General features: G+C 60.8%; 1 protein-coding gene across 1 annotated transcript; it reads right to left on the bottom strand.

Moving 5' to 3' along the window:
• Positions 1-8,512: 8,512 nt before the first annotated feature.
• Positions 8,513-14,093, bottom strand: RPL3 (ribosomal protein L3). The gene is made up of 10 exons (XM_004675648.2): positions 14,070-14,093; positions 13,041-13,233; positions 12,460-12,628; positions 11,777-11,912; positions 10,711-10,897; positions 10,080-10,240; positions 9,590-9,691; positions 9,193-9,288; positions 8,740-8,859; positions 8,513-8,614 (listed from the first exon to the last, which is right to left on the bottom strand). The coding sequence occupies exons 1-10, from the start codon at positions 14,070-14,072 to the stop codon at positions 8,570-8,572; spliced, it is 1,212 nt and encodes a 403-aa protein (XP_004675705.2). The 5' UTR covers positions 14,073-14,093; the 3' UTR covers positions 8,513-8,569.
• Between the last annotated feature and the right edge of the window lie 3,261 nt (positions 14,094-17,354).

Here is a 17,354-nt window from a genome sequence, read left to right as displayed (position 1 = left end):
CCCCCGCCCCAGCCCTGCACCTCTCCTCTTCTTGGATCTGAGGACACTTCTGCCCTGCACCTGGCCTCACTCACCTCCGCGTCCTGCAGACTGGCCACCCACTCCCAGGCCCCCCCTGGGCACCCTGCAGGGGCCCCCCAGAACCTCCTCCAAGACCTTCCCCGATTACCCCCAGCTGGCCCCCGACCCCTCTCTGCCCCAGCACCCATTTGATTTCTTTGCACAAACCTCTCTCCACACTGACCCCCAAGTCATCTGTCCTCACACAGAACAGAAGCCCGTGAGCAGGGTTCTGCCCCCCTCACAGCTGGACCCTCAGCCCCTCCTGCGAAGCCTGCACACAGTAGGCACTCCGGAGATGCTGGCGTCAGCAAATGACTCCGCAGGAGGGCACAGAGGGCTGGAAACATCCCCTCCCCGAAGGTCAGGGTGCAAGAGAAGGGGAGTAGCGTGGGCCGGCCCCCCAGCCCCTCTCCCGCAGCCTGTCAGGCCTCGGGGGTCCCTAGGCTCCCTCCCACCCCCACCAGCCTCCAGCAGGCTCATGCCCCTTCCCACAGCTCCTCCTTCCAGGGCTCGTGGGGAGCCGGGAGGAATTCCTGGCCCCGAGTCAGGGGAGGTGCCCCGGCAGGCGCAGAGGCAGGGCGCACACGCCAGGGACCCGCCGAATTCCAGCTCCCACGAGGCGCTGGGAGCCCGCCAGGCGGCCAGGGAGGGGCAGGGCGGGAAGCCCTCGACAGAGGCCAGGCAGGCGCAGGGGCATGGGGCAGGGGGCACCGGCTGGACACAGTTGGACAGCAGGGCCCTGGCGAATAGCTTACCACCTCCAGGGCCCCGTGTCAGACTCCGGTTCCCGATGCCCTGGGATGGGGGTGTCAGGGAACAGAAGGGCGCCTGGTGGGCTCACGTGTACCCTGACCCGGCCGTGGGCGTCTGGGTCGCCCCTGTGACCACCCGGGCTGAGGAAACCCCACCCGGCGGGGCCCAGAGTCTCCGCTTGTTCCTGGGGTGGGGTTCACGGTCCCCGTGTGCCCTCAGTCCGGGGCCCCGGGAGGGGTCGCAGGAGGGGAGGCGGTGCCAGAGGCCTCTCGGGTCGGGTCCCCTCCGCCCATGCTGGGTCAGGGCCAGGTGCGATGGGCTCGGGCAGCGGCCCCTGCCCGCTGTCAGCGCCCAGCCGCCGCCAGCGCCCACGCGGCGCACCTGGCCCTGACCCTCCGCCGCCCCAGCTGCGGTGGCACCTCAGGTGTGGCATCGAAGGACAGGCGGCACCATCCAGGCTTCCAGAACCACAGAGCCTTTGAACTAGAAAATTCTAGAACCGCAGGTTCTTACAAGCAGGAAATTCCAGGACCATCGGATATTGGAACAATTTTCATTGCAGGCCCAAGAATTCCTGGAACCAAGTAATTTAAGAAATGTGGCCTCTAGGGGCCGCCCTGGGGGCACAAGGGGCTAAGTCGGTGCTGGCAGCCACTGCAGCAGGGTTCACCCCCAGCCAGGGGCTGGCCACAGGGCTGCAGGCCCCTCCTGTCTCCCCTCAGCAGTGTGTCTCAGTAGATCCGCCTGCTCTGCTCCCCACTCTGTCTCTGGGGAATCCTCTCACCCCCACACCTCCGGCCGTACCCCAGCTCTTGTGTGCATAAATAAATATTAAAAAAAAAAAAAGGAAAAGCATGTGGTCTCTTGCAGCCAAGAGGCAGAACCAAGGAAGTTGATGAAGGGAATTCTGGGAGCAAGAGACAGAACCAGAGAATTCCCAGACAACAATCCCATTGTCCCAGAGGACCAGTTCTTCCTCCCAGACAGACAGACAGACAGACAGACACCCAGGGGCTGGGCCGGCCAGGCTCTAGGCACCGGATGTAACCCTCGCCTTGGGCAGTTTCCCTGAGCCTGGAGCAAGCAGCTCCGGCGGAAGGGGAAGGGGACAGAGGAGGCCTCTGAGCCCGCCAAGGAGCAGGGGGCCCCTCCTGGCGCTGCCTCTGCCCAGGGAGGAGAAGCGAGCAAGCGGCTGATGCCACAGGTCCGGGCGGGCGGGCGTGCGGTCACAGGGCGGCAGGTTCCCCTCCCTGGCTGGAGAGCTTGGAATTTTCTCCTGGCAGGAAGGGCCCACCCTCCCAGGAATGGAAAACAATCCTTGGCATCTGGCCCCCGAGGCGTGCAAGGCCTTTGACAATCAAGCATTATTATCCTGCCGGCCTCACCCGGCGGGTGCAGAGGGGAAACCAAGGCAGGAGGGCGTCTCTGTCCAACCCAAGATCTGGCCTGCTGCTGGCCAGATCCCGACTTGGGCTGCCAGAGCTGAGAGCCTCAGGGGAGGGTCTGCGCCAGCTGTGGTCGCCAGGTGGGAGCAGAGGCCGGGCGGGGCCCCAGCTCCTGGGTGGCCACCACTCGCCCCCCACCCCGCAGCCTCCTCCAGGAAGCCTCCCGGGGTCCCCTCTCCCGCTGCTCTCACGCTGAGCTTCACCCCCCCACGTGGTGTGTTCTAACCGCCGGGGCCTTGTTTCCTGCTGTGTTGTGTGGTGTCTCTTCTTCCCAGCGGATGAGTTGACCACATCCCCATCCACCCAGAACCATACACGAGTCGAGGCCTCCACGCCCCTGCTCCGGCCCCCCATGGCTCCCCGCTGCTCCAGGGTGAAGTCCAGCACAACCGGGTTCTGAGAGGGCCTGTGGCTGCTCCCGCCCGCACCCCGCCTGCACCCAGGCCTGTGGGGTCCCACTGTGCCATTCTGTCCCTCCCGCCCCTCGCTGCAGCCCCTCTGTCCCCCGCCTCCCCAGGCCGGCGCACCCTCATCTGTGAGGCCTGGACCCCTCTGGCCCCCGGGAGCCCCTGTGCAGTCCCTGCTGGGCAGGTGGTGGCCTCCACCGGCCTCCCCAGGCTGGGCTGTGTCTCGCTGCGGATCTCAGGCCGAACCCGCCGTGAGCACTTACTGGACGGCGGCGGCCTCAGCCTGGCGGCCCTCTGCCCCACGGCCGGGCAGTCGCTGGAGGCTATCTTTAAACTGCTTCCTCAAGCTCGCACAGTCAGTAAGTGGCCAGTCTGGGAGTGGACCTGAAATTTGGTTCTAGAGCCGCCCGCTGCTGGGAGGGGAGGACTGAGCCACAGGCCAGCAGCTTGGTCCAGAGGCCCAGAGGCCACGGCCCTGTTCCAGGAGCCGCCCCCCCACACACACACATGGAGTACACACAGAGTCAGACAGACACACACACCCCACGGCCACGGCCCTGGGCCCGGCTGCAGGAAGCCCTGAGCTGCCCAAGCCTTTTTCACTTCAGTTTTTCCTAAAGTTGCTTTGAGGAAGTTGCTGTCACCTCGGAGTTCTCCCACTCTCACGCGCTTCAGACCACATCCCTTCCCACCCAGCTTCTCTGGAAGCCTGGAAAACAGTGGCCGAATGGCGTGGGAAGGGCACGGAGGGACCCTGGGGCGGGGTGGGGGGCAGGAAGTGTGTGCAAAGGCCCTGGGGCAGGAGTGAGCTGGCTGCCCTAGAGGGCCAGGCAGGAGGTCACGGAGCAGGGGGGAGGGGACACCCAGGCCATCTGGTCAGCGCTGGTCCCCTGCCTCCAGGGGAGCCTGCAGGGGTGGGGGGGTATGTATCCCCGCTTTCGTAGTGGTAAAGTAAACTGATGTCAAACTAATCTTTTTTTAAAGATTTATTTATTTATGTTGTTAAGAACTAGAGTGCAGGCCAGACGTGTTGGGGGGAAGATGAGAGGATTCACCAGGGACAGAGTGGGGAGCAGGACAGGCAGATCCACTGAAGCACTGCTGAGGGGAGACGGGAGGGGTCGGCGCGTGCCGGGCTGCCTGTGGATGGCTCCCGGTGCTGGATCCCACCGCGTGGAGATGGCCTCGCGAGCGTGGCGAGGGGGAGGCGGACCATGGGCCCTGCCGGGGGGTCAGGGGAGCCCAGACATGGCCCGAGGGTCCCTCTCCTGTCCCTCTGGGGGGGAGGCTCAGCGGCGCCTGGGGGCGGAGGGCCTCTTCCTTGGGTGTGAGGGGCAAAGGGGAGCACAGCACCCCACGCGTGGCAGGCGCCCGAGGTGACCCCCAGCCCCACGTCCCCTCCCCCACCCTGGTCTACAAAGTGGGCCCCTGTGGGAGGTGTGGTGAGCACCCAGGGAAGCCCCCAGCCCGCTTCCTGCCGGGCCTGCGCTGCTCCATCAGGCATTCCTGGGGCTGTGTTTTCCTGCCTTCCAGAACTTGCCGTCCCTACTCCCCGGCTCTGGGCTGAGGCATCGCTCCTCAGGTGAAATAACCCCAGTCCCCCCCGGCCCCAGTCACCGGGGCGCCTGCCCTGTGTGGGCCCTGCAAGAAGAGGGGTGCGGAGGTGACTGAGGCGGCAGATGTAAGGAGGGGCCCCCCGCCCCAGGAGCCAGAGGGGCCCAGAGGACGGAGCGAAGGGCCAGTCCCGGGCGCCACGTGTCCTGAGAGCCGGTGACCTGAATTCCAGCTCCTGGAGTTCAAGCGTTGACTCAGTTTCCCCCCCGACCCCACCCCCCGGGGCCACGGCAGTCGGTGTGCCAGCATCCCTGGGCCTCAGCTTCTGTGTTGCCACCTGTGAATGGACACGGCACGGCGAGTCCCTGGGGGCTGCCCTCACCTTGGCCTGTCAAGCTAGTCCCCCCCGCCACCCCCACGGTCAACAAGGAAGCCTGGGCCGGACGTTGAGTCTGGGGGCCCAGGGGGCCGAGCAGGGCGGCAGAGGTAGCCAGGGAGGCGGCGGGCGAGCGCGGGGTTCCTGCGGGTCCCAGCGGTCGGGAAGCACCGGCCAGGGGCTCACCACTGTCCCCCAGGCCCAGGCTCCCTGGGTTGGCGTCCGCTGCCCGGCGCTGCGGAAGCCAAGCTGCGAAACTTCAGCCGCGCCCGGCTTCTAGCGTTGAGGGTCCCCGTGGGGTAGACGCTCACGTGTGGGTGGAAATGGGCTCACAGGCGCGTGGCCGGTGCTGTGGCCTCTCAGGGGGCCCGAGTGTGGCTCGCGGGCATGCCACGGTAGGAATGCTTATTCCTGGGTGCTGGTGTGGGCCTGTTGGGGGGAGGAGGTGCCCCCCATGCTGGGGGCCGTGAGGGGCCCTTTCCCTCCATGGAGCGGCCATTGTGAGCAGGACTGGGCGCCCTGAGGCACCTTCACAGGTGGCCTCGGCCAAGGCCGGGTCTGAGGAAGGCCTGGGGGGGGGCTGCTGTGGGGGCCCCCAGGATGGGGAAGTCTGCAAGTGGCTATCTTTAGCACCTTCTCTCTCAGCCCTTTTCCTTTGCCTGGGGCTCGGGTGGCACTGGCCACTTCTCCATAGTCACATGAAGCCTGGTGACCTGGAGCTGTGGGGGCAGGGCCTGAGCAGGGGGCGGGCTGTGGACCACTCCCCTCCCCACCTGTCTGAGTGCGACCCCCCACAGCCCCATCTACCCAACAGCAGGACCCAGGGTGCGTGCAGAGGGGGCGGCGGTGGTCGCTGGGTGTGTGTCCTGCCTGCTCATGCCTGGGGCTGTCGGCCCTTGTCCCTGTGGGGCAGTGGTCAGTCTCCCAGGTCTGTCACCTAACACCGGGGCCCCGTCTCCTCCGCAAGGCCCTGGCTCACGTCACGGGCTGCTCCGTGACCTCCAAGGGTCCGCTAAACCTCCCTGGGCTCCTGTTCTCCCCATCTGTGAAATGGGACCGGGGTCCGGGGTGACGGTCACCCTGAAAGCGTCCGGCAGAGTCATGGCGCTCAGCAGGGCCCAGTAGCTTCCTCCCAGAGCTGGTAGCTCTAGGCTGTGTGGCCGCAGGGGGAAGCCTAGAATGGAGTCACAGTAAGAACCTCCAGGGGAGCCTGCAGGCTGTTTGTGGTGTAAAGAGCTAGCACCTGAGAGGAGTGAGGTGTTGGCAGTCACCGCCACCTGCCACCCGCCGGCCTCTGGGCGTTCAGCCTCGGCCAGCCTGGTTACGGCAGCCGGCTGGCTGGGCGGCGCGTGGGGTCAGGGGGTGCCTGGACACGGTAAGGACTCCGCTGTGTCCACACGCCAGGGCGGTCCCCAGGTGCGGCCGCCCTGCCTCCTGGGCCCTGGACATCTCTTTCCACTGCCTGCGGCGTTAGGTCAGCGTCCACCTCTGCCGGCCGGCCCCTGGCTTCTGAGCCTGGGCCAGGGCAGAAGAGGTGGGGGGCCACGGAGGCTCAGACAAGCAGCTGCCTGCTGAGAGCTGGTGGGAGGAGGGCGAGGCCGCTGGCGCGCAGGCTGGGCACCCGGGCAGGGGCGGGGGCTGCGGGCGGCGGGGTGACGGAGGCCCCCACCCACCGGCGAGGCTGACAGTGAGGATGGGGCGGGCCTAGGATTCGGGGTGAACCTGCACCTCCACCCCCAAGGCCATCCCTGGGGAGCTCAGCAAGTCGCTGGCTTTGTCGCGCCTTTTAAGGTGCCAACGGCTCCCACCGCCTCCCTGTTCCCACTTGCTCAGAAATTCCCAGCAGGTATGTTTACTTTTTTTCAGGAGGAATGGAATGAGACTCCTTGTTCTGTCACCACAGGATTCCAGCCAGGCTTGTCTGGGGGTTCTGGCGACTGAAGCGCAAGACTGGGAGATGCACCCCGGTACCCGCGTGGGCCCAGCCCCCATTGACAGGGAGGGAGCCATCTGGAGGCCCCATCTGGGACACCCGAGCCCACTCACAGACCCAGGCAGGCCCCAGACACAGGGAGCCTTTATGGAGCACCTACAAGGCGCCAGGCCCTGGGGGCCCCTAGGGGACCCCAGGGAGCCAACCCCACCGCCCCAGGCTCACACGTGAGGCCTCCCCTAGGGAGCTGACCTCAGCTCAGCACCTTTGCACCTGCTGCTCTTGGGCGGTTGCTGGTCCCCAGGCCTGCGGGTCCTGCCTCTGCCCCGACCCCCACACGCAGCGGCCTGGGCACTCCCATTTCTGTACAGATTTCATCACTTTTAAAGCTGTTTTGTTCACCAAGGTTTCCTAGAACATCGGCTGGAGGACTCTGGAGTGCCCGCTGCTTCCTGGGACCCTGCGGACACTACAGGCCTTCGGGAGAGGAGCCGCGCTCTCGCTCACGCTGGGGCCAGCGGGGTATGCACACACACAGGTCGCTGGGGCCAGCGGGGTATGCACACACACAGGTCGCTTCCTTATGGTCCTCACAGCCATGGTGGGGGCAGGCAGGTGCTCTTCAGGTGAGACTGAGGCCTCGGGCCACCCCAGGGTGTGCCCTAGATCACTTCCCTGGCCTAGGGGAGGCAGCAAGCAGGGTGGGGCTTAGCGCCCCCCACAAGCCTGCCCTGGGAAAGGCTTTCTGCACAAGCGTCCCTGTGGGGGACCTATATGGGCGTGGCCTACACCGGCCTGTCACCTGGTGTACCTGTGGTGCTGAAGGTGTGTAGGTGGGGTGTCTTGTGTTTTTGAGGGGGGGGGGTGAGCATGCATATGTGCTCGGGCTGGGTCAGATTACCCTTTCCTACCCCTGGGGTCCCACAGCCCCAGTCACCGTGTCACCCCCACAAAGGCATAGAACCATGGACAGGGAGCAAGGCCATTCCCACCTGGGCTGGGTGGGCAGCTGGTCTCCAGGACAAGCCTAAGATGGGAGGAGACCCACAGGCGGAAGAAGCCAAAGGACATGAGGTGGAGTTCCACCTAGCTCGTGTACCCCCAGATCCCGAGTAGACCTGGTAACCAACGACTGTGCAACATTCAGGACCTGGGTGGAGGGACCCCACCCTTCCAAAGGCTGAGGAGAGTGCTGCCCACTGTCGCCCCCTGGTGGCTCCAAAGAGAAGCGCAGGCCCAGGGCCTGACCTGGGAGGGCAGAGGGGAGAGGGGCGGGCACAGGGAGCCAGCAGCAGGTATTCTTAGCCAGAAGGTGGGCTGGGACCCCAGACCCTAGGCAGCAGGCGGACTAGAGCTTAGTCTAGCTTGCAGGGGCCTGTGGGCCACAGGAGCTGGGTGGCAGCAGCCAAAGGCCTATACCTCCAGCTGCCCCTCTGTCCTCACAAGCGCACAGGCCCCACAGGCTACTGGACTGGACAAACAGGGACAAAGGCCACCTCAGGGCAACGGGCACCAAAGCCTTCACCAACTGGGCACAGACGGGGGCCAGCTCTCCTGGGTGTTTTTCTCCCAGACTGGCTCCAGGTGTGGGGCTGGATTAACCTGGACAAGCCTTGACTGGAAGCCCTCCCGTGCAGATTAGTAACCAGATTACTCATCTGTATACTCAGCGGACCCAGGGTCTGTCCTGCCATGTGCCACACCAAGGAACACCCAGTCCTCACCCCTTCAGCTCCACGGCTTCCACCCAAGCTGTGCAAACAATTTGTGCATGGCAGCTGCTGTGAGCCAAGACGCCAAGCTGGTTTTAGCAGTGAGGCCGACCCAAGCTCTACCCTCCCCACCCCTCCACGGTCATGGGCACCAGCCAGGCCAGGGCCATCCCCATGGAGCCAAGAGACCCAGCATGCCCTTGGGGTGGGGGGCAGCACAGTGCCCCACAGCCACTGGGAGGCACTCAGGGCCAGGAAACAGAGTCAGGTGTCACTGGAAAATAACTTTATTAAGGTCCCACCAGCTGCATTGCCTGTTGGTGACATTAAGCTCCTTCTTCCTTTGCAATTCGGTCTTTCTTAAGTGGTCCCTGTGGAGAGAGGTGCACGGGCCAGGTTAGGGCAAGGACAGCTGGTCAGTGATGACCCACAAACCCCAGCTGGGATCAGGCCCCTGCCAGGATCCAGCACCCAAGCACAATGCGGAGGCGCTCACCATGAAGGCCTTCTTCTCCTCCACAGTCTGGAAGCGGCCATGGCCAAACTTAGAGGTGGTGTCAATGAACTTGAGGTCGATCTTCTCCAGAGCCCGCCGTTTGGTCTGCACCAGCAGGGACTGTGGGACCGAAGGGAGATTAGTGAGGAGCACGGCCTCTCTCACCTCCAGGGGGCAGAGAGCTAGCCCGTCTTGGCTTGGGCCCCCCACTGCTTGTCTTGCTGGCTTCCTCCCTCATGTAACATGTGCCGGATGAGGAAACACAGGAAAACAGCAGCAAATAGCCTAGACTAGACCGGCCACTTCCTCCTAGCAAAACTTCAAAGCTCTTGTCACAGGCATGACAACCCTCTTTCCCTTTGAACTCCACAATGTTCAGCCGTGTGCCCGGGGCCCCATACTGCCCCTCCCCCAGCCCATAGGACACTGCTCACCAGGAAAGACCAGCCTCACCTTGCGAAGGGTGAGCACTCGCTTCTTGGTCCCCACCACGCAGCCTTTCAGCATGACGAAGTCATTGGTCACCTCACCGTAATGCACAAAGCCTCCCTGCAAGAGATGAGGCCATCAGGTTGGCACAGGTTCCGCAGTGGTGACCCAAGCTGGCAGTTCACAGTGATGGCGGGATGGAAGCCAATTCCAGAACCCTCCAGTGACCGGCCAGCCCCAGTGGGCCACTTACAACTGCCAGCTCCGAGGACACATTAATGGACCCTGCAGACGCAGCCCCTGCCGGCCAGTCAGGGACCAGTACTTCAGGGACCTCATCCCAAAGGCAAGGTCCAGACTCCCCACACAGCAGGGGAGAACCCCATCAGACCCAGGAGAGGTAAGGCGCCCCCTCACTCACCAGAGGATTGATGCTCTTGTCAGACAGGTCGTAATCGGTGGAGGCGTTGTTCTTGATCAGTTTGCCGTCCTTGATAAGGTAGCCCTGGCCTATCTTGTAGATCTGAAGGCCAGAAAGTGAACATTAACGTTTGGGAAGGAGCAACCCGAGATTCACAGACAACTAGGGACAATATCTCCACCCTGGGCTGGCTGCAAAGGACTCTGGGAGATCTAGTGCGCAGCAGCCCAGACTCTGCAGAAAGCAAAGCTGGCTGGGCCTCAACTAAAGCCACCACAGCACACAACTGAGACGAGGACACGCCAAACCACGTCCCAGGGCACGCCGAGGGTGGCACCCGACGAAACGCTTTCAAGAGCCAGACTGTGCCCTTCTAGCCACAAGCAGCCCAAGTCCACAAGATGTCCAAGGAGCAGGGAGTGGACCCTCAGACTCAACTGGGGCGGGGGTGTGTGGCGCGTGCGTCATCTCCACCTCCCCAGTGCCTCACCTTTTTGTTGATCTCTGTGCGGTGATGGTAGCCCTTCTGTCCAGCCCGGGCCACAGAGAAGGCTACTCGGGCAGGATGCCAAGCCCCAATACAAGCAACCTTGCGCAGCCCTCGGTGAGTCTTACGGGGCAGTTTCTTGGTGTGCCAGCGGCTGGTGACCCCTGGAAGAGACGCTTGCTGTTGCCAGAGTGTGGCACGACCACTGCTCTGAGTGCCCGTCTTGGGCTCACCACCTACAGCCCTCCCCCTCCCGCCAGGCTAAGTGTGAGGGTTTAGTCTGCTTGTTACCTTCCCCCTCTCAGGCCGACTACCTGCCTAGTTCTAAATTGGAAACCAGATCGGGCCTTGGAGAATTAGCCTGAACCGGAGCGCGAACACGTGCTCCCGAAAGCGCCCGAAGCTCCCCAGCAGGGTGGCCTCATTTCCAGCTCGCCTTCGCGCCGCACCCGGCTACCAACTAAGGGGTTGGGCGAGCAGCCACACGGGCGCGGTCAGCGGCCCCAGCCGTTCTCAGAAGGAAGGCAGCAAGGAATACTTCCGCAGCTTGACTCGGGCGCCGCGCCCGGCGCTATTCCAGAGCCTCATCACCGAACAGCTGGGCCTGAGACCCCCCACGGGCCCTGCAGCTCACCTTTGTAGCCTTTGCCCTTGGTCACCCCAATGACGTCAATCATCTCATCCTGCCCAAACACTTGGTGCACAGGGACCTGCTGCTCCAGCTGCTTGCGGGCCCAGTCCAGCTTCTCGGCCACCGTGCCTCCGTTCACCTGGATCTCCATGAGGTGGGCCTTCTTCTGGCGCAGAGGCAGCAGGCGCATCTGGGAGGCAACCGAGGAACTGAGCTCTGCGCTGAGCACCCAGCAGGGCCTTCCCAGCGGGGACATCACCTTCCAATGCCTTCAGTGTGCGGGCACTACAGCCCGCAGTGGGACAGCCGCTGCCCGCACAGGGCAGGGTGGGGAGCACGGTGTCTGTCTACTGAGGAAAGCGGTCTGTACCAACCACAAAGGAGCCCAATCAAACCACCCGGCTGGTTTTGCTCAGAAAGTCTGAAGAATCTGTAGAGACCTCTCACGGCCGGCAAGCCTCTATTCTCAGCCAGGCACCCGACTTCATCCTGAGACAAGTCTATGCCACCGGTTTTCCTAAGAGCCACGAGGCCACAGCGCCCTCTGCTGGCGACAGAAAAACCAGCGTGGAGGCACCAACAGAGACTGCCTTCTCAGGTCACGCTCTACGGGCCATTCCCCTGGACCCAGGAACCCAGGCCAAGGCAAGGGCCCATGCTGGACTGTGCTGCCACGGAACTCCAACAACCTAGCTGCTCACAGCTTCCTCTTTTCTGTTAAAGATCTATTTCTATTTATTTCCGCATACAAGAATGCCGGCGGGGGAGAGGACTCCCCAGAGTGGGGAGCAGAACAGGTGAGACAGGAGGTCTGCTGCACTATGTGGGTCAGTCCCTAGCTGGAGACTGGACTCTAGATGGTGCTGAGACTAACCCCTTGCCCCCGGCCTCTCCTACAAGAAATGAAGGTGAAGAAACCAAACCAGTCTTCCTCTTCAAATACTGGGAGGCTGCAGAAAACCCACCTGAAGGCCATCTAGCCCTGCCAGGCTGCCAGCTGACATCAACGGCTGCCCCTGCCACCCTGCAGGAAGACAGCCTCCTGGCTGGCGCACTGCCGCGTGCTCACCTGGGTATGGGCGATGACCCGGATGACCTGGCAGTACTTCTTCATGCTGCTAAAGTCCTTCTCCAGCTGCCTCTTGCCATCTTCATCCTGCCACTTCTTGCAGTATTTGGTGAAAGCCTTCTTCTTAGATTTATGCCTTCAGGAGCAGAGCAGAGTTGGGAAGGGGGCCGGGTGCAGTCCTTCATCAACCCTCCAAGGGGTGAGCGGAAGGCACATTGGCACACCATGGGGATGGGGCTCATTGCCGGCTTCTAAGGAGCCTTTTCCACCGGCAAGCGGAGCCTTGATGGAGCTCATCGGGCGGAGCCGAGCGGAGCTGAGCAGAGGTCCACAGATTAATAATGTAAGTCACACGTTCACACACCCATCCTCGCTCCGGTCTAGACAGCAAGTAGACCACGACTGGGTGGGACCGGGGTCATTCAATCTCTCCGCCTTTGACTGGACTCAGTATCCCGCCCCCACCAAGACATTTAATGCTCAACAAAAGCTGAGCCACAGCAAGACACTGCTGCAGCTCAAAAAGCCAAAGGCTGCTCCAGCCGTGTCCCCAGGATGGCTGTCCAGGGGGCAGTGGAACCCGCACCAGAGCAGCCTGCCACCCCACCGCGGGCCTACACAAGGTGGTCCCCCTCTTTGCAGCTCTCCCCATGGCTTTGCACTGCTAGCCCCTCTTTCCTCACCAGTTCTTGTAGAAACGTCTTTTGCACTCGTCACTGATATGCTCAGCAAAGATGGTTTTAAAGGTGCGGAGGCCTCGAGGAGTCTCCACATAACCCACGATGCCCACCACCACCATGGGCGGCGTCTCCACGATGGTCACAGCCTCCACGACTTCCTTCTTATTCACCTCTGCACAGAAAGGGGTAGGCTTCAGCGGAGTACAGTCAGACCAGCACCCTACTTTGCCCAAACTAAGTATACCTTAACTTCCTGCCTAGGATTGCAAAAACCCCTATTAACACCTTTACTGTGTGCTTTGTGTGTGGTCCAAAACTCCTCAAGCTTGTCCACAGCCCAGAGATCCAGGTCACTTGTCAAAACGAGCTCTCAGCTGGTGGCTCTCCCTGTCAGTGCTTCAGCTGTGCTGTGACTGAGCACAAGTTCAGCGCTGGCCTTCACACTCACCTGAGTGACAGTGCCAAGCATCCGCCAGGTGCATCCTGGGAGAATCAGTCAACCCCCTAACTACACCAGCTCCTCGCGACAGCTGCTCCCAGCCCCAGCCCGTCCCCACCGCTTGGAGAACCGAGTGTGTACATACTGGACCCTGGCCTATCCACTTCACGGACAATGTGGGTCATGCCAGCCTTGTAGCCCAGGAAGGCTGTGAGGTGCACGGGCTTGGTGGAATCATCCTTGGGGAAACTCTTCACCTTCCCGCGGTGCCGGCTACTGCGCTTCCGAGGCAAGAAGCCCAGGGACCCATGCCGGGGAGCGGAGAACTTCCTGTGGGACTAGGAAAAACGACCCATGTTAGCACAGAATCTGAGCACGCCTCACTTCTCTGGCCCCAGGGGACCCTGAGCCTTGCTTATTTCGGACCAGACACCCAGCAGCCCTGGTGCCCGCCAGCTCCTTGGAGACTCACGCAGGCGGCAGCGCCCGAGCTGGGCCTTGATTCCAAATCCTCAGTTTCAGAAAGCACTCCCCTTTGTCTCAACCACACAAAAACAGGCCAGGCGCCGGCGTCCAAAACTATCTTTTACTAACCAGAAAGGCAGACGGATCCCTTCCCCCGTCTGGGAAGCAGAAAATGGCCTACGGGGCGGGCCTCGCGCCGCACTGCTGCAGTCGGCCCCCGGGCTCCACAGAACCAAATCAGAACCTGACAATCAGCACAGAGTCTCTGTCCGCCCGTCAAGGAGTTCATCACGCGTGGCGTCGGCGAGCTCCGGGGGCTGAGAACTGCAGCGGCCGTGCCAAGATTTCAGGGGCCCGGCAGGCCTCGTCCCCTCCCGCGCGCCAATTCCCCTCCCAGCTTGGCAATAGTGATGCCAAACGCTCGCGGGCCCTCACCTCGATTAGCACCAAGCTGATGAAATCCAGACCCAGAAATCCTACGTGGCCTGTCTGACCCGCGCGCGCCCTCCCAGCCGGCGCCGGCTCCGAGTGCCAATCGCAGAGCCGGCTGCCGATATTTTAAGAAAACAGACCTAACTCGAGGTCTCCATTAGTCGCCTGTACCCCTACAAGAGACTCCTGACGCCGGCCGGGTCGCGATGGCGGCGATGCGCCACGGATTCAACCACGCCGCCGACGCAGACCAGCAGGCCGCCACCGGGATACGTACCATGCCTCCGCCAAAAGCCGCCAGTAGAGGTCGGTCTGGCCGCGAAGCTCACTATATAAATCCGCGTCGGCCCCGCCCCTTCCGGCGTGCGAGCGCGCGCACGCCGAGGACGTCAGGGCGGGGACGCCGTTTCCACGCATGCTCAGCGACTCCTGGCGTCCGTTCCAAGAAAGACGTCAACCTCGGAGTCAGGAATTGGAGGTTCTACGGTGAGTGGCTGGGTCCAAACCTGGTGAAAGGCACGAGAACGGCTGTTTCAAACCACTTGCCTGCGACGTTGGGCGATAACCTAATTTCAAGAGACGCTCCGCCAGGCTGGGGGAAAAACACCGCGTCGTTTCTTTTTCCCCGAAGCGCTCACGCCTGGAGTTGAGTAGCCTGCCTTGGGCTGCAGTTCCAAAGCGCTCCCACACGTGGTGCCCCATTTCCGTGCCTCCCAGGTCGGGGTTCTTAGCGTTTTACAAGCACATAGAGCTGGAAGGAGTCGCCCCTTCGCCACCGGCCCTAAGTTGCAGAGAATGAATGAAACGCAGAGTTTCTGGCGCCAACCCAGTGCCCCCTACCGCGTGGTGTCCTGATTTCGGACACCTCCCCTCCAACCTCACACCTGCCACCCCTAAACCACCCCCCCCCCAGCCCGTCGGAGGGTCTCCGGGCTGGGGTCCGGGGTCCAGCGGCCCTGACCTCGCACGGCGCCCCGGACCCTCTGCCAGGGCTCGACTCCTGCAGGTTTCAGCCTGACTGCCCGGCGCGGCTCCTAATTCGGGCCCAGGTGCTTGCCCAGAATTCAGCCTGAACCCCACCACCGAGACAGCTTTGCTGGCTAGGCCAGATGTGTTTCCAAATTAAGCCTTTTTTAATTTTTAGATAATAACCTGCAATATGGCACACATACTGTGTTTTATGTAATGCTCCCAACACTTTTTAATGAAACACATTAATTTTATAAGGAAAAATGAATATTCACAAGGAGTGGGGTAAATATAAATAGCCTCACATCAGTTCAAGACTGATGAGACTTTGCTGCCTAAAAAATCAGGTCAGTTTAGTTTTTGCCACCAAATGATTTGCAAGATATTTTGATTTCAGAGCTGTAGACGGGAGGTTATATAACCTGTTTTGTCTCCTCTTACAAAGGAAAGCAAGCTTTGAAGCCAAAAGATAATAACTTGACAAAAGTCAAATGAGACTTAGGGTTCAGTAATCCCTTGCTGGGAAAGGAACTCTGGGGGCCCCAGTCCCTCATTCACTTGTGCCAGGCTCGGTGCCAGGCAGTGGACAGAGACCATGACAGCCACCATCATGCCCCAGATAAGACCATTTAAAGTTGTGATGAGAGCTTAAAAAGATTTAGCCATGTCACTGAAGATCCTGAGCAAGTTCTAGTCAAGAGAAAAGAAGAGGGGTCTCCCTGGTGGTGCAAGGGGTTAAGACTCCACACTCTCAGCCTACTGGCAGCCACTGCAGCATGAGTTCGATCCCCGGCCACATGGCATGGCCGACCTCTCCTGTGTCCCCTGCTGCTCCCCTCAGCAGTTGTGCCCAGTGGATCTGCCTGTCCTGCTCCCCACTCTGTCTCTGGTGAATCCTCTCTCACACACCCCCACCCACCCCTGCACATCTGACCTACCTCTTGTAGGCAAAAATAAATAAAATAGTTTTTTAGAAACAGTACGAGTAGGCTTGCACTGTCTTGTTAGTTGTGCCTGTGCCCACTGAACCTCAGTTTCCCCATCTGTCGAACATGGAGTTGATTCACTCAACAACTGTGTCCTGAACCTGCTCTGCCTAGCCCCACACAGGGCTCTGCAGTAGGACGTGAAGCAGACACCAGGCCCTGCCTTGGAAGACACCAGTCTTCTACATAGCAACGGAAACAGAAGCCTGTGCCAAATGTGACTGGATCTAAGAGGAGAACTAGCAATGCCTCTGAGACTTCCTCCTGCCTCAAACCGCTGCAATGGGCCTGGAAGGATTTTTACAGGCAAGAAGAGTAGCTTTCCAGGCAGAAGGAGAGCAGTCCACAAAGATCTGCTCAAGGACAACTGGCTGGCATGGCCAGTGTGGGGACCGTGGCAGGCTAGGAAGGTGGGCAGAGCTCAGACCATCTGTTATATTTAAGCTCGAAACTGCTCCCTGATGGCAGTGAGTGCCCTGGAGGTGTTTAAGCGCCTGTGCATTTTAGGAAAGGCCAGTGCAGGTAAGGGTGGGATGGAAGGACTTTGCATTATTCCATGTAAGGTGGAATGACCTGGAGAGTCAATATTCCATGTAAGGAGCGTGGCCTGGAAAATGAGGTGGACATGAAGGCGCTATATCAGGAGCTATTTAGGGTGGACACGATCTGGAGACCTGTGCAAGTTGTTGGGGTGGGTGCTGGGAGAGGAAGCAGTGAGGGCAGGAGTCACCTTGGGATATTAGGTCAATGGTGTGACTTTTAGAAGGGATACATTCATTTAGATATGTAGGTTTGGATTCCTTTATGGGGTTAATGCTATCCTTTTTTTTTTTTTTCTAAGATTTATTGATGCATACAGAACTGGGGTACAGGCCAGAAGTACAGGGGTGGTGAGAGGACTCACCAGAGTGAGAGCAGAGTAGGCAGATTGACAGAGTACACTGCTGAGGGGAGCAGTGGGCTGATCAGGAGAGGTCTGCTGCGCCATGTGGGTTACCTCTGGGCCGGGGATCGAACTTGTGCTGAAGAGTCTGCAGCCAGGTTGCAGTGCTGCTTTCTAACCTGTTGTGCCACCAGGGAGGGCCCCTTTTTTCTTCTAAGAACATGTCTAAGGGGACACCAACTCAAAAAGCCGGAAGGGAATATAAGTTGGAGCCAGAGATCACACCCAAGACACACATTATAGGATTCTGTTTATACCTGAACAGTCCTCCCATTTGATTCCAAGTCTCCATGCGGCCAACTAAAAGAGATACATATGATTGGTAACATGATTCACAATGTTTACAAGATAAAAACAAACCGGGAGTCGATATGCCTGAAATAAGACTGCAAGGCATTTCTCCAGGGAGACAAGGTTCTCCTGGAGCACCAGAGTGCAGTGTGACTGATGATGCCTCAAACTCATCCCATGGTGACCCCACAGGGCGGAGCGCTCTCAGCATGGCACGTGAATTCAGGCAACACGCCCATCCGGTCTGCGACTGTACATGGAGCCGGACCATGCAGGTTGGGTTACCCGATCCGACTGCTGGAGAAAATCCACCTTCTGGAAAGAAGTGTCACAGTTACACATCCCCATAGATAGGCACCATCTTCCTGGCCCC

The sequence above is a fragment of the Condylura cristata genome, unplaced genomic scaffold (assembly GCF_000260355.1).
Source record: "Condylura cristata isolate star-nosed mole 26May11 unplaced genomic scaffold, ConCri1.0 scaffold00004, whole genome shotgun sequence".
In the NCBI taxonomy this organism is placed as follows: domain Eukaryota; kingdom Metazoa; phylum Chordata; class Mammalia; order Eulipotyphla; family Talpidae; genus Condylura; species Condylura cristata.
Note: the sequence above shows the minus strand (reverse complement) of the source record. Positions and strands in the feature narration are given on the sequence as shown.

Bases quoted from the DNA above. Each gene is read 5' to 3' on its own strand.
- RPL3 (XM_004675648.2), bottom strand. The intron at 10,898-11,776 runs GTGAGCACGCGG...GTTGCCTCCCAG, and splicing joins GGGTCATCGCCCATACCCAG to ATGCGCCTGCTGCCTCTGCG. The intron at 10,241-10,710 runs GTGAGCTGCAGG...CGTCTCTTCCAG, and splicing joins CAAGGGCAAAGGCTACAAAG to GGGTCACCAGCCGCTGGCAC.